Here is a 15,124-nt window from a genome sequence, read left to right on the forward strand (position 1 = left end):
ACGCAAATAGGAATTTTGATTGAAAACTTTCTTCTTCTTTTTCTTTTCGTTGTTGTTGACCGATTGCTTGGATGAAAATGGCCATTTGAAATTTGGGAAAAATCCCCAAATTCTAAAGAATTTTAAATCTGATAATTCATCGGACATTTCCTTTTTTAGATAAAAAAAAATTTATTAACTTTTGGGTTTTTTTCCAATTAACTAGTCTATTCCTTTGTATGAATGTGTAATCGACAATTTTTCTTTTTTTTTTTTTTTTTGCTTATCCATCAATATTGATGATTATTCGATCGGTATGCAATCATCAATCAGACAATTGTTAATTGTGAACATGGCAATCATCATCATAACACACAAAAAAAAAGAAAAGAAAATCCAGTACTGAAAACTGTATGTGAATGGCGGAACAACTTCTATTTTTTTCGTCGAATAAAAAAACCTTTTTCTCTTTTTTTTTCTAACCCGAAAACAATAGAAAAATCCATCTATTGTCCATTACCATGTCTTACTCTCTTTCATTTTTCCACCATCTCCGGGTTTGTTCAAAAAAAAAACTTTGAAAAAGTATTCAAATCATCATCATCACATTGACATCATCGTCGTCAGAGAATGTTGACGACAACAACAACAACAACCAAAAAAACTACATGAATAATTGATTAGCAATAAGAAATTTATTTGAAAAAAAAATTATTCATCAAACTTATTGAACCGATTGCTATTTTTTCGTTCAAATCAAATTATATGGTGTGGTATAGGAGAAAAAAAATTTTTTTTTTTTGCCTCCAAAAAAATGTTTTTTCTGCAATGATTAATGTTGTTGTTGTTGTTGCTGGTTATTGGTTATCGATTAAAAAACACTAATAGTTCATTGTGTTTTTTTTTTCGTCACAAGTTTAGATGCTTGCCATATGCTTAAATTAATTTTCTCTTTCAAAATCATCATCATCATTTTTTTTTTATTTAAAACATTCGACTTTTTAAGCTCAATGATTATATGTTGATTTTTTCTTGTAATAAAAAATTATTTATTCTCATCATCAAATTGAATCTTGTGATTGTGTGTGTTTAAAATTTTTTTTTAACAGAAGAAAATGTCTGGTAAACGAATTGCCATCATTGGAGCCGGAGCAACCGGTATGACATCGGTGAAAGCGTGTTTGGAACAAGAATTACAACCAATTGTTTTTGAAAAAACCAATTATACCGGTGGTTTATGGCGTTATAAAGAAAATGTCGATGAAAATGGTATTGCATCGGTAATGAAATCAACAATTATTAATTCAAGTAAAGAAATGTCAGCATTTTCCGATTTTCCACCGCCAGATGATTATCCGAATTATATGCATAATACAAAAATGGTAAGTTTTTTTTTCATTTCAAAACAATTTGAATCCCTTATTAACAAATAGCGAATCAACAGGTTGCTTATTTTGATTTGTATGCGGAAAAATTCAATTTCAACAAATATGTTCGATTTCGTCATGAAGTATTGGCATTAGAATTAGCCGATGATTATGAACAAACTGGTCGTTGGAAACTTCGTGCACGTAATCTTGATACAATGGAAATATTTGAAGATATCTATGATGGCGTAATGGTTTGTACCGGTCATCATGGTACCATATCGATGCCCATGTTTCCCGGCCAAGAACAATTTAAAGGTCGTATTATTCATACACATTCATTGAAACATTCGAAAGGATTTGATGATGAAAATGTTGTCGTCGTTGGAATCGGTAATTCAGGTGGTGACGCTGCCGTTGAATTATCATATGTAGCCAAACAGGTAAGTTGTTTTCCTGTTTTTTTTGCTAATGAGAGAGTAAACCAAAATAAATGTTGGTTGAGAAAAAATTTATGATGAATAAAATCAGATGAAAGATAGATTTGTCGTATGATTGTATAGATGATTTAAGTGATTCATTATCAAAGTTTAAATGATGAAAAAAAAAATTTTTTTTGTCCAAAAATCAATCACCAATCATATTTTTTATCGCACGTTTCTGTGTTTGAGAAAATAAAATCGTCAAGAAAAAAATTGTCACTATCTTTACTAATTTTAGCTTACGTTTAGTCCTTAGACATGTACTTTCTTTTGTACAATTGTCACATTTGTTAACGGATTTATTCGTACCAAATAACGATGTTGATGTTGATTTTGATGACGGTGATTTACTCGTCGATCCTATTCGATTACCAAATTTATCGCCACCAAAACGACCGGCTGATAGATCATTATCATAGCCGGATGATCGATTATATGATTCATATTTAGTCATTTTGTAAGTGTGTTCACCAGGAAATGAGCTAAAAAACAAAATATTGAAAAAAACAATTTAGTATTATTTAGAGCATGATTTTGCCGTATTTTCAATTAAAAATCTGTCGATTTGTTGTAACCAATTTGTTCGAACGCCAAAAAGAAACTACATACCTGAATTTTCCTTGAACAATTGAACAGATAATTATTATGATGATTATGAATGTGATCCAAATATATTTGAAAGTAAACACTTCAAAAAAAGGTAAATTCAAGTTTTGTGATGATGATAATGATCAACAAAAGTTAATGAAGATGTTGTAGATAGACAGATGATGATGTTGAGCAAACACAATTTTTTTTTTAATTTAAGTTTCTCATATTTCGTAATATACCTTGGTATACGATAAAAAAAAAGATGTGAAAATTGTTAATTTTGAACAACAACAAAAACAAACACATAAAGCAGCCACACACACACACACAGACAAAATATTCGTACATTCACAATATACATGCATGCTTCGAAGAAAAAACAAAAACGTTCGACAAGTCACGTAGGCCATGGCTCTTTTTTTTATGGTGCGCTTTGCGCTCTTTTATTGTTTGTTCATTCGTTCATCATCATCATTTCATTTATATTTAGCGATTTTTTTTCAAGTCAATGTGCTACTCACCATTGATATATACTCTGGTCCTGTTTAACAAAAAAAATGGGCCAGATTCGCGCCAAATTTAATAAATTTAAAATGTTCATCTTAGCCTCGCGAATACAAGATGTCGCTTTGTGGTTTTTTTTTAAATTATATTGTTTCCTTTTTTTATCGATAAAATAGGTCTATCTTTCTACACGTACCGGATCATGGATATTTAATCGTGTTGGTCCGAATGGACAACCATTTGATCAGCTAATGCATCGTCGAATTGTCAATGAATTTTTTCGACGTATACCATATTCACTTACATGTTCAGTACTGGAACTGCAGCTTAATTCTACTTTTAATCATGAAGATTATCAATTGAAACCTAAACATCGTGTTCTTTCACAACATATTATGGTCAATGATACTTTACCTAATCGAATTTTGTCTGGAACGGTTAAAGTAAAAAGCGATATCGATCATTTTACTGAAAATGGTGTCGTATTCAAAGGTATGATTTCTGATGATATTGATAATGAATTCGAATTCTATATAATTGTGGTACAATAGGTGAAAACAAAGGAACACCTTGCGATACTGTGATCATGGCGACTGGATATAAAGTTCATTTTCCATTTATATCGGAAACATTGATTCCTGTTTATAAAAACCAAGTACGTCTCTATAAATATCAATTTGCTCCACATTTGAAACATCCACATACATTGACATTTATATCGTTGGCACAACCGATCGGAGCATTGTTACCGATTGGAGAACTACAAGCACGATGGTTTTCATTATTAATGGCCGGTAAACTTAAATTACCTGATCGAGAAACAATGGAACGTGATTGTGATGCTAAAGTGGAATATAATAAACGTTTCTATGAATCTGAACGACATACCATTCAATGTGATTGGATTAATTTTATGGATGAAATATCCGAACAAGTAGGCTGTATGCCACCTGTATGGAAATATCTTTTTACGGATTTTAAATTATTCATAAGCATGATGTTTGGTCCATGTGTTCCATATCAATATCGATTGGTGGGGCCAAATTCATGGCCAGGAGCACGTGAAGCCATATTGACGGCTACAAAACGTATTCAAGCACCATTGAAAACAAATTTAGCAATCAAACGACAATCAGATTGTGGACGATTTTTGAAAAATTTAAGCCTTGTACATTTGCTTATATTGTTGGCATTTGTTGCTATATTCTCTTTTATCATTGTTACGCTGAATGCTTTGTTTTAAATTAATGTTATTGTTTTTAACTTTCTCAACTTCATCATCAACATATAGGATTATAAATACATCATTTATTGGTGAATGATAAAATATTAAAGATTATCATTATCATTACATTTATTTATCATCAAGTTGCTGGTTGTTGTTGTTGTTGTAAACGTTTTGCACGCATACGTTTTTGTATATAATGAAGACATTCATCAAGAGATTCTATTGGACTATCTTCATAACCATCTTGATTGAAATAAATCATTAATCGTGATACAAGTGCCCATGCTTCTTTATCTGTCACATTTCCCGTACCAATTATAGATGTATTAATTTGCGGTGCTGGAATGGGTTGCTTGCTATGAACATTTGCTAATGATGATGATGATGATAATCTGTTCATGGATGATGTGTCATTATTTTTGTTGGTAACAATTCCTGAGAAACTAATCTTCGATTCTTTATTCATTTCTGATTCTATCATCGTTGATGATGATGATGATGCATCTTCCCGATGATCATGACGGTCAATATTATTACTTGGATGGAGTGAATTTTGATTTTTACCTACAGAACGTTGCAAACTTGCATAGAATCGTCTTGATCGTCTATTATTATTGATATTAGCTTTTCGATTCATTTCAATTTGTTTCCATATTTGTAATTTTTTTTGTTTTCGTTCTGATATCTTTTTTTCTTTACTGTTGTTTTCAGTATTTTCAGAAACAAATTGTTGTTGCTGCTCCTGTTGTTCGATTGTTATTTCATCTAGATGATGAGGGGTGAATTGTTGATTGTTATCAGCACAAATAAAATTCACAGAATCCGGTATAGCGACAATTTGAGCCATATATTGATGATTTCCAATTGGTTGTTGTTCATCAAACTTGTCGTCCATCATTGATCGAAGACGACCTATTGTACGTATGATTTGTGAATCTTTAGGCATTTGTTCATTAACCTCTGGAGGCAATGTTGCTCGATGTGTTGCAATGATTGTTTCGGCTGATTCATTTGTAGTTCGAGCACATTCTTTTATGGCGATCATAGTTCGCCGAACTTGCATTTCAACCATATCGGGTGCATGATCATGTTCATGTTTTATTTTAATATCATCACCATTTTTAAATAAACGACCACGGCAATTTTTTTCAGAACATCGAAACGAATCTGTTATGCCATCACTCAGTTTTCGATCATATCGATAATGATAACCATGTGCAATTAAATGAACTCCACCACGTTGTGATTCAACAATATAAACATCATCATCAATAGTTTTTGAATTCGAGTTATCATCATTATCGACGTTGTCCATTGGTTACATTGCAAAAATTAATGCTACAATTAATGCAATAAATTAAAAAATTAATTCAATCGGGTCGTACTGCCGCCAAAAATAAATTTTATGTTGAAATTTTCAAAGAAAAAAAAATCGCGAAAAATCTTTAACCCAAAATACGTATGTATTTCCAATACATGTGGCTAACAAAACATTAGCTCACAAAAACAATCGCTCAAAATGTAACCCAAAGCCTATTTGGATGAAAATAGTAAGTAGCTAAAAATAGCAAAAAAAAAAGCGCGCGCATATACTGAATTTTATTCAAGTTCAAATATTGAAACGTTGTGTAAATGATTTAAAAATGACACATTCACAATAATTCAATCGAAAGCCTGATGTTTTGCTCAAAAATTCAATTTTCAATTCACAAATCATGATTAAAAATCCCGCTAAATCAATCGCCTGTACTATTCGAATTAATGATGAATCCTATTCGAATCAACATAAATCCATTCCTTTATATTTTAAGGTTTGATATATTCAATTCAATTCGATAATTATGAAATGATGACTAATGAATTTTTTTTTCTGTTACAGGAAGATGGTCAACGATTTCTGATGCAACAAACATTAAAGATGCTCACCTCTTCACCATATAATTTTGAAATACATTTAGAACGAATTCATTCACAAATTCAACTCGTTAAAGTTGATCTAGGTATTGAACCAGATGTTTATTCATCTACATTTGTTGATTTTAATCTACATCGTCGTGGAAATCATTCACGTTCAATTACATTTATATGGGATTCTTCGGGAAAAATACGACCAGAAAACGTGCGCAACAAACAAAGAGATTTCTTAACCATATCGATAATTTTTTCCGACATGTCAATCATCGAGATACGATTACAGATTCGTTTCTATATTAAACCTGGTAAACATTATCGTTGGGGTGAAGAACTTGATCATTGTAAAGGTGAAATAATCTATAACATTGATAATGATCGACCATGCGACATGATTATAATGCCAACATTGTATGCAAAACCAAAATATTTTCATTTATTACAGCAACAACAACAACAATAACAACAACATTCAACATTGTCATCAAGTTCAAATTTAATGTAATTTTTTTCCACATTTTTTTCACATTCACAATGAATTTAATGTTAATAAACAAAAAGAGTTTGTGACTACAACCACCAATTGTTTTCAGAAATGGAGAAATTTTTTTTTTATTGAATAATAATAAATGGGATATATACCTGTGGGATTGTGTAATAATTGGGCAATATTTTTTTTTTTCGTTCTTTCGAACATTCAATTCAATTCAATTATAAAGACCTATTTTTTTTAGAAATTTCAAAAAAGAAAATCAATAAGAATAAGAACAAGGAATAGAACATCACAATAATTTGAAAAAAATATTTGTCATAATAAAAATAAAATAAGAAAATAATAATCAATAAAGAAATTGGAAAAAAGAATTAAAATTGATTAAAAATAACGCCTAATTTGTTGTTTTGTCGCCGGTGTAAAATAATAATAGTCATTCATGAATGGACGGGAAAGATTGGTTGTAGCAAATGGGGGGAAAAAAGGAACAACAAGAATTTGTTTTAACCGAAACAAACAAACAAACAAAAAAAATTCTGTGTGATGGGTGTTGTTACACATTTAACAATGAAAAAAATGGCATTGAAAATTGGAAAATAATAAAAATAATAGATGATCTGAGGATTCAATTGGATAAAAAATAAACAATTTGTTAAAATCCTAAATATTATATAGAATTTATATATAAATGAAACATTTTAGAGCTCTAAACATCAATATATAAATTGTCGTGTATGGCGAATGAATGATGATGAATTAACGTATATATGTTGTATATAAGTTGTTTCCGTGGAAAGCTCATTTGATAAATGATTGAGAAATTGATAAATGGATTTTTAGAGATAGACATGATCAATTACAAAAAAAAGAATGAGATTCAATGTTGATTGTTTTGGTTCTGGTTCTGGCTCTGATTCTGATTCTGATTCTGTATCAATCCAATCACTACATCATATTCATTATTATCGACTATTTTTGTTTAAATCAGGAGAAAACAAGAATTAATTAAAACAAACAATGATTCACCACACTAATGAAAAACTTACCTTTCGTCAATAAGCAACGATAAATGGATTCATTTTTCATGTTTTGCAACACTTAAAACAAACAATGATTCACCACACTAATGAAAAACTTACCTTTCGTCAATAAGCAACGATAAATGGATTCATTTTTCATGTTTTGCAACACTTCATTTGTAAGTTTAACACGTATACCATTCGGTCCTGTCATGTGAATATTTCTTAATCGTGTCGATATCAATGAATCAATTGAATGTTGTTGTTCAGATTGTTGTTGTGTTGAATCCGTATTACAACTCTGAGGAATATTGTTATTATACATACATTCGATAAGTTTATCGCGAAATTCTTCCATTGTTAAATGTTTAAAATATAATGCATAATGTTCTATGAAGAAATTCCGTCAGTCAATCATTTATGTTTGAAACATATCATGAATTGAAAGGATTCTTACCATTATTGTCAAACGTAATGAATAACGTCAATTTAGTAGCCGAAATTTCTGGCATATGAATCAAATTATATAAACGAATACCATCCTTAAAATCCCAAAGTTGTATGAGATCATCACGTGATAAACGGCGAAGATCTTCAGCAGTATAATCACAAAGCTGTTCAGCTAAACGAAAGAATCGATTACGTTTGAGCCATTCATATGTTTCGATAGCACCGGCATCAAGCGGTAGCTGATTCGAAGATGATGGCGTCAACGATGATGATGAGCCAAAATTTTTCATCATAGATGTAATAGATGGCGATAGTGACCGAATCGATAATGATAACGACGATGTTCGAACAATTCCTGGTTCATCAAATTTGTCAACAAACTTTGTGTTCTGAAAATGATCAAATTATTCCATGGAAAATTATCATATGGACTATAATGTAAATACTCACGTTTGAAGATTGAGACTGTGAATTTTGACCGGCCATCATTGGAGATGAGATCGTTAATGTTGCAGTAGACATTGAAAATTCACCTGGACCACCTTGTTGACAGCTGGCTACCATAGCCAATGATGGTGCAGCAGCCATCGGATTCAACTGATCGGTTGATTTTGATGTTGGCATTAAATGATGATGAGGATGAGAATGGGAATGACCATATGTATCAAGTTTTGTGGACATATTTGAAGGTGATGATGATATAGGTGGAGAATTAGATTGATGTAGATTATTACCAGAAATGGATGAAAATTGTGACATTGATTGTGATGATGAATGATCCAAAATCAATGCAGATTGATGGTGATGATTTGATGAATGATGATGATGATGAGTGACCAAATTGTGTGGACTAATCGGAGTGTTTGGCATAGATGTTGCCGATGTGACCATACTTAATTCTGAACATGTTGGTGATTCAGTCATTGAACGATTTGTTAATGCTGAAATTGATTCCTGTTGATCGAATTCTTGTTGATGATGGTGATGTTGTTGTGATAATTCAGAATGTTGTAGTTGATGCTGTTGTTGTTGTTGTTGAATAGTGGCAATCATTTCTTCTTCTTTAAATGTTGTCAATAATGTACAATCATATGAAGGTTGATAATAATTTTCTGAATCCGGATGTTTAGCTACACGATCACGATCGGTTTTGTGTTTACGTTCTGCTCCTTTGGATTTGAAAACTTTAATCTAGAAAAAAAATGTGGATATGAAAAATTTGTTCATCAATCAATCAATCATTCAATCAAACATACCAGACAACAAGCTGAATCGACTTTATTTCCATCCAATGAATATGTGTCAACAATAAGACGAAATGGTGTACCACGTTCACCACCATGTCTTTTTGATGTAAATTCCGTACTAATACAATTGATTTTAACGAAAATTGAAGCTTCACGGCCAGGATTCCAAACAAAAGTCATTGAATGATTAAATTGTGAACGAAGATCAACATCGAAAACACCATAAGACATGGAAAAATCAATATCGATCATACGACCATTGTTGTGAGCCTGCACCCATCCATTTAGTTCTTCATTTTCTCTATATTGAAGCCGCTTCTCAACAAATCCTAAACGAACCAATGTTTTCAGATTAGGTTCAATAGGTACTTTTTTCAATTTCTTCAATCGTATTTCATAGGATTGGCCCTGATTCAAATAGGTCATTGTCATTAATCCAACGCGAGTTCCAGCTGATGTCGGTGCTCCAAGAATGTATTGAAATTTTCTATCATCTTCATCATCTATTCGTGGCATTGTATGTGGTACTTGTACAGTTCCAGCAGCTTGATTCTTAACACTTGGTGCATCAGTTTTAGACCAACGACGCCATGCATAGCCATAACAATTGGCTACACTATTTCTAGAGCTATAGATATTTTCCGTATCTGGACGATAAGCAAACGGACTAAATATTGATTATAGTAAAAGAAACAATTAAAATTAGATTACAGCAAAATCAGATTATGAAGAAAAAGTTACTTTTGCTCTAAAGGATCTCCTTGATCTGTCGATAATGAATGGCTTTGGTTTTGTTGATCAATACGTTGATTATTATCATCTAAAAGTTTTTGACCATCTTCCTGTTCTTGTTGTTGTTGTTCATTATTGACTAATGAACCTTTAAATCGTATCCTTTTAACAAGTTTTTCCTCTGCATTCAATGCAACAACATTAGTTAATGAAGTGGATTCATTTGAAATCGATGATTCGACACCACCACTAGTAACGTTTGAGCTACCGGTCATTAGAATTGCATTCGATTGTAAAGCCAATGATTTAGTATTCTGAACAATTGATGAAGAATCGGGTACATTAGATAATGATTGACAGGAAGAATCATCATTGGTAGTAATGCTGTTTTCGCTGCCATAATATCTATGAATAAATTCAAAGAAAAAAAATTAGAATTATCATTATTCAATTCAAATCTACTAGTAGAAATTAAAATTAAATACATTTTGTTTGGGTCAAAAGTACGAATTGGTTGATGAGAAGTACGATGAGTTGTGGTCAAATTTGAATTATCATTTACTAATGTTGTTGTGGCAAGATTTTGAAGAGAAGGTAGTGATGAAATATTATTATTATGATGATGATGGAAATGAGCTGTAGAAGTAGTAGTAGTCGGTGTTGCGACCGTTGATGATAAAACTGCCGTGGTGGTTGAATTTGTTGTAACAACAATTTCATTCGGAGTCGATGCCGCTGCTGCAGTAACCGATGAAGGTGATGATGATGATGGCGATGAACGAATTGAAGATAAATCCAAATGATTCATTAACATGGCTGGCGATGATGGTATTGTTGATTGTTGGCAATTTCCTGGTGATTTATTCGAATTTCGAACCAAAATCAGATTTAAATGATTAGATTTTTGTTGATTTTGTTGTTGCTGAATATTAACAATAGATGAAGATGATGAAGACGATGACGACGATGATGATGATGGTGATAATGAAGAATTCGGTGAAGAATCGATAGCAATATCGGATATTGGATGTTGCCGTTGAGAAAGAGGATGATTTGAATGTTGTTGTTGGCGTTGATGGTGATGGTGGCGTTGATGATGATGATGATGATGATTCGATAAAGAATTTAAAGAATTATGCTGTAATTGTAAAGACTGTTGTTGTTGTTGTTGATGGAAATAATCGTCTTCAATTTTAACCATATCGTTTACAATATGTCCATCCGATGTACCATCACCACTGGAAATACATCCGGTATTAATAAGCTGTCCGGTATTATTAATACTTCCAATGGTTGAAAAGAATTGATTAATAAATGGTAAATTTGTTTGTAAATGATTCAGATTGTTATTATGATCTTGCTGTTGTGATGATTGTTGATGTTGTAAATGTTCAAGATGAATTTGTAATTGTTCCAATTCAAGTTGCTGTTGAAGTTGATCATTATTATTATGATGGTGTTGATGATTATGAGGTTGTTGAAGTTGCTGTTGTTGCTGTTGTTGTTGAGATACCGTAGAATTCGAGGTTTGTTGTTGTTGAGCTGTTGTTGTGATTAATGATGATGTTTTAGATGCCATCATGTCGTTATGGTTTGTATTGTTGATCGAGATGAAATTCTGTATAGAAATGGCATGTTCATTGTTGTTAACACAATCAACCACCACATTACCATTATTATCAAAATTATTTTCCAGACAAAGATTCGAAAATGAAACATCGACAAAATCATCGTTTTCATTGATAGCTGCATTCGTTATTGTTGTTGTTTGTTGATTGTTCATTACCAATATTATCAAGGAATGTTTGATTATTATTGTTTATTGTTAAGAGTAATGAACGATTATGATTCAATGGTTATGGTAATGATGTAGTTGACGATGATGAGATCAATCGTTGTAATTGATTAATGCCATTTTTATCGACGATAATATTACAATCATTATTTGGGACAAATAATTGTTGATCATGATGATGATGATGATGACATGGTATAGTTTTGTTTTGTTTTGTAGTTTTCTTTTATCAGATAATTGTGGATATACTGTTGATCATTTATATGTTAAATGATTGATGAATAATTTAAATCGATACATGATTATTGTCTGTTTTTTTTTCATTTTGACCACATGATAATGAAAAAAAAATTGCTGCAAAATTCAATAAAACAGAATTAGATTTCGAATCAATATTGAAAAAATTTTAGAAATTATTTACGTATTTCAATTGTGACACATGAATGATCGAATGGTATATTTATTCATTTTCAATTTCATGTCTTGTAATAGTATTCTCATTGATTATTGATACTTTAATCATCATCATTCATTCATTCATTTATTGATTGTTCGATTAATTGATTGATGATCCATGAGCTCTGTGTTTATTTTGATCGAAAAAAAATAAAAATAAAAATTGGCAAGATAAATAAATAGAAAAAAATAGAAAATTGATTGAACAAATAAACAAAATATACTAAAATGACCAATGATGATTTTCGAATCGATGTACTTGATTGTGATAATGATGACGATGACGATGACGAAGATTACGACGACGATGGCAATGGTCACACACATAGACACACACACACACAAAAACGATCAAAACATCGAAAGATCAAAAAGAAAAATTCATTCAACCAGTGAAAAAAAACGAAAAAAAAAGATCAAACATAAACAACCGGTTCTTACTGGCTCTTTTTTTTATTTTTTTAAAAAAAATGTAACACATACACAAACACATGAAGATACAAATAAATAAATGTTCAATTTAATTGAACAAAAAAAAAACTTGATCAACTATATTATAATTGATGTGTACAAATCTTACATATGTCAATTTTTTTCATTTGCTTAATTTTCAATGTTCATTCTGCGAAACAAGTGAAATAAAAAACAAAACAAAATAAAAGTTTTCTTAATCGATATATTTATGTAATTATCTATTTTTTTTTCTAATTTCAATCTCAACGTTGGTATGTATCATCATCAACGTCATTGTCATCGTCACAATATAGATTATCAGATCGGATCATATAGATCATCATTCTCTATATGTGTATGTTTTATTGTATTGTAAACACATGTGTGAGTGAGTAAATTCATCAAAAATCATGTACAAAGTACATACACACTCTTTAATCGTAGCCATAACAATTGATTATGATGATAATGATGGTGATTTTGGACAAAAAAAATGATGATGATGATGATGATGATGATAAAACTATTTACAAAACACACACAGACATACACAAAGAGAGAGAAAGAGTGATGATTGACTGAAAAATGAATGTTATTTGTTGATGATTATTACGATCATCATACGATATACGCGTATACGATACGATATATGATTATAGTCATAATACATGTCTTGTCTTCCACTCGCCATGGCTTAAGATTTTTCCCATCCATGGTACATGTAATTGATAATCATAATCATGTTTTTTTTTCTTTTTGAATTTTATTTTTGATGAATGAAAATTCTGATAATAATCATCATTAAAAAAAAAATAAATAATAATCATCATTCGATTGTGTGTTGTAATAATAAATGTCATTTCCTGATTTGAATTTCGAATTTTTCTATGAAATACTCACTTGATTTTTAAATATACTGATTTGATGTGATCAAGAAAAAAAAACTCTATCAATTGATTTGGTGATTGATTAACCAATTTGGATGATAAATTTTTTTTTCGAGCTTCCCAAAAGAATCCAATTGAACTGACCGATTGTTTTTTTTTTTGAGATCATCACATCATTTTATATCACAAATTAAATTCAGATATAAAATAAAACTGGTGGACACGAACTGATGATAAATTCTCTGATGTATTAGCGAACTACTGGAATTAATATTTTTGTTGTGTTGTTGTTGAGCGCGTTCGTTTGATCGAAAACATTTTAGTTTTTTTTTATGTTCTTCTAAAGTTGTTGTTAAATATTTGGACATTTTTCAATTGAAATATTATCATTTGGAAACAAATAAAATTTTCTTTAATGTATCAAACACAACCACCATTTTACAACATAGACATATACATACACACACACATCACTGAAAAAAGAGATAGACATCTTCATGATGATGATGATGATGATCATGATCATGCAACAGCAGATGCGTATAATTCAATATCTTCTAGTTATGGTCACAATGTGAACACATGTGCATATGAATGAATATGTTGAATGGTTATAAATACAAAGTTTCCATTTGTAGCTGCTGATATAGAATCCAGATTATTATGTAACTGCTATAAATAAAGTAGCAAACCACAGGCTAAAAAAAATCGCGTAAATGAAATGTTATTTCATTGTGACTGAAACAACAAATTGTACGAAAATAATTTTGTGGTGGTATTCTTTGTAGAAGTGGTCGTCGTCGTCGTCGTTTGATTTGATTTGATCGTCGAACAGCGATTGAACAGCGTCTCCTCTTCCTCTACCACCACTTGGTGCATGCATATATATACAATTTTGATTCAAACGAGTGTTTTTTGTCCATTACACAACCATTCGCAAATTGTTGAATATAATGTGACATGAGAAACATTGAGAATTAAAATTGAAAAATTCGAAAAATAAATAATAATTGCTACAAAATCGAGATTTAAATGGTAGAATTTTCGCTGTAAATAATCGAATTCGTTTCAACACAAAAAACAAAACAAAAAAATGCCTGAAAAGAATGTGAATTCCACATACCCAAGTGATGTAGAAGAAGAAGAAGAAGATGGAGATGGTCCAATCATTCGTACATGTTCCACAACATTGACAACATTACGATTGTCAGCACCACAATCATCATCATTACGATCATCATCACCAACGCCAAGTTCGAAATTATCATCATCAGATTTAAAATATAAATCCGATGATAATAATGAACAACGAATAAAAAAAGGACATTATCATTCTATTCGATTGAGGATTATTCATAATGAATGTATCTGGATTTGTCGATGGATAGCTGCAGGTCTAATATTTGTCAATTCAATTTGGCTTTCATACAATGTATTTGCCGGTGTTCGTGATCGATCCAACAATGTTATCACTAATTCGATGATTATAATGAATCTATTCTATGGATTATTATCATTTACGGTGGCCAT

The 15,124-nt window shown here is 30.9% G+C and overlaps 4 protein-coding genes across 10 annotated transcripts; 2 read left to right on the forward strand and 2 right to left on the reverse strand.

Annotated features, from left to right (window-relative positions):
* Window positions 1-577: 577 nt before the first annotated feature.
* LOC124495983 (flavin-containing monooxygenase 5) lies at window positions 578-4,274 on the forward strand. The gene is made up of 4 exons (XM_047059439.2): window positions 578-1,361; window positions 1,424-1,789; window positions 3,100-3,415; window positions 3,475-4,274. The coding sequence occupies exons 1-4, from the start codon at window positions 1,095-1,097 to the stop codon at window positions 4,164-4,166; spliced, it is 1,641 nt and encodes a 546-aa protein (XP_046915395.1). The 5' UTR covers window positions 578-1,094; the 3' UTR covers window positions 4,167-4,274.
* LOC124495990 (uncharacterized) lies at window positions 4,212-5,466 on the reverse strand. The gene has a single exon (XM_047059447.2). It carries the CDS (start codon window positions 5,464-5,466, stop codon window positions 4,288-4,290), a length of 1,179 nt encoding a protein of 392 aa, XP_046915403.1. The 3' UTR covers window positions 4,212-4,287.
* On the forward strand, window positions 5,347-6,638 carry LOC124495995 (CB1 cannabinoid receptor-interacting protein 1). The gene is made up of 2 exons (XM_047059452.2): window positions 5,347-5,962; window positions 6,031-6,638. Exons 1-2 carry the CDS (start codon window positions 5,867-5,869, stop codon window positions 6,523-6,525), a joined length of 591 nt encoding a protein of 196 aa, XP_046915408.1. The 5' UTR covers window positions 5,347-5,866; the 3' UTR covers window positions 6,526-6,638.
* A 10-nt stretch (window positions 6,639-6,648) lies between these two features.
* On the reverse strand, window positions 6,649-14,312 carry LOC124495981 (uncharacterized). Of its 7 annotated transcripts, none has more exons than XM_075733325.1 (9): window positions 13,608-14,312; window positions 12,220-12,379; window positions 10,489-12,152; window positions 10,013-10,408; window positions 9,281-9,938; window positions 8,475-9,215; window positions 8,032-8,413; window positions 7,695-7,964; window positions 6,649-7,524 (listed from the first exon to the last, which is right to left on the reverse strand). In XM_075733325.1, the coding sequence occupies exons 3-9, from the start codon at window positions 11,784-11,786 to the stop codon at window positions 7,433-7,435; spliced, it is 3,837 nt and encodes a 1,278-aa protein (XP_075589440.1). In that variant the 5' UTR covers window positions 11,787-12,152; window positions 12,220-12,379; window positions 13,608-14,312; the 3' UTR covers window positions 6,649-7,432. The 7 variants fall into 7 exon arrangements, with proteins under 7 accessions (XP_075589440.1, XP_075589445.1, XP_075589441.1 ...); XM_075733330.1 differs by lacking the exon at window positions 13,608-14,312 and adding an exon at window positions 13,135-13,420; XM_075733326.1 differs by lacking the exon at window positions 13,608-14,312 and adding an exon at window positions 12,479-13,097.
* Between the last annotated feature and the right edge of the window lie 812 nt (window positions 14,313-15,124).

The sequence above is a fragment of the Dermatophagoides farinae genome, chromosome 8, assembly GCF_024713945.1.
Source record: "Dermatophagoides farinae isolate YC_2012a chromosome 8, ASM2471394v1, whole genome shotgun sequence".
NCBI classification, from domain to species: domain Eukaryota; kingdom Metazoa; phylum Arthropoda; class Arachnida; order Sarcoptiformes; family Pyroglyphidae; genus Dermatophagoides; species Dermatophagoides farinae.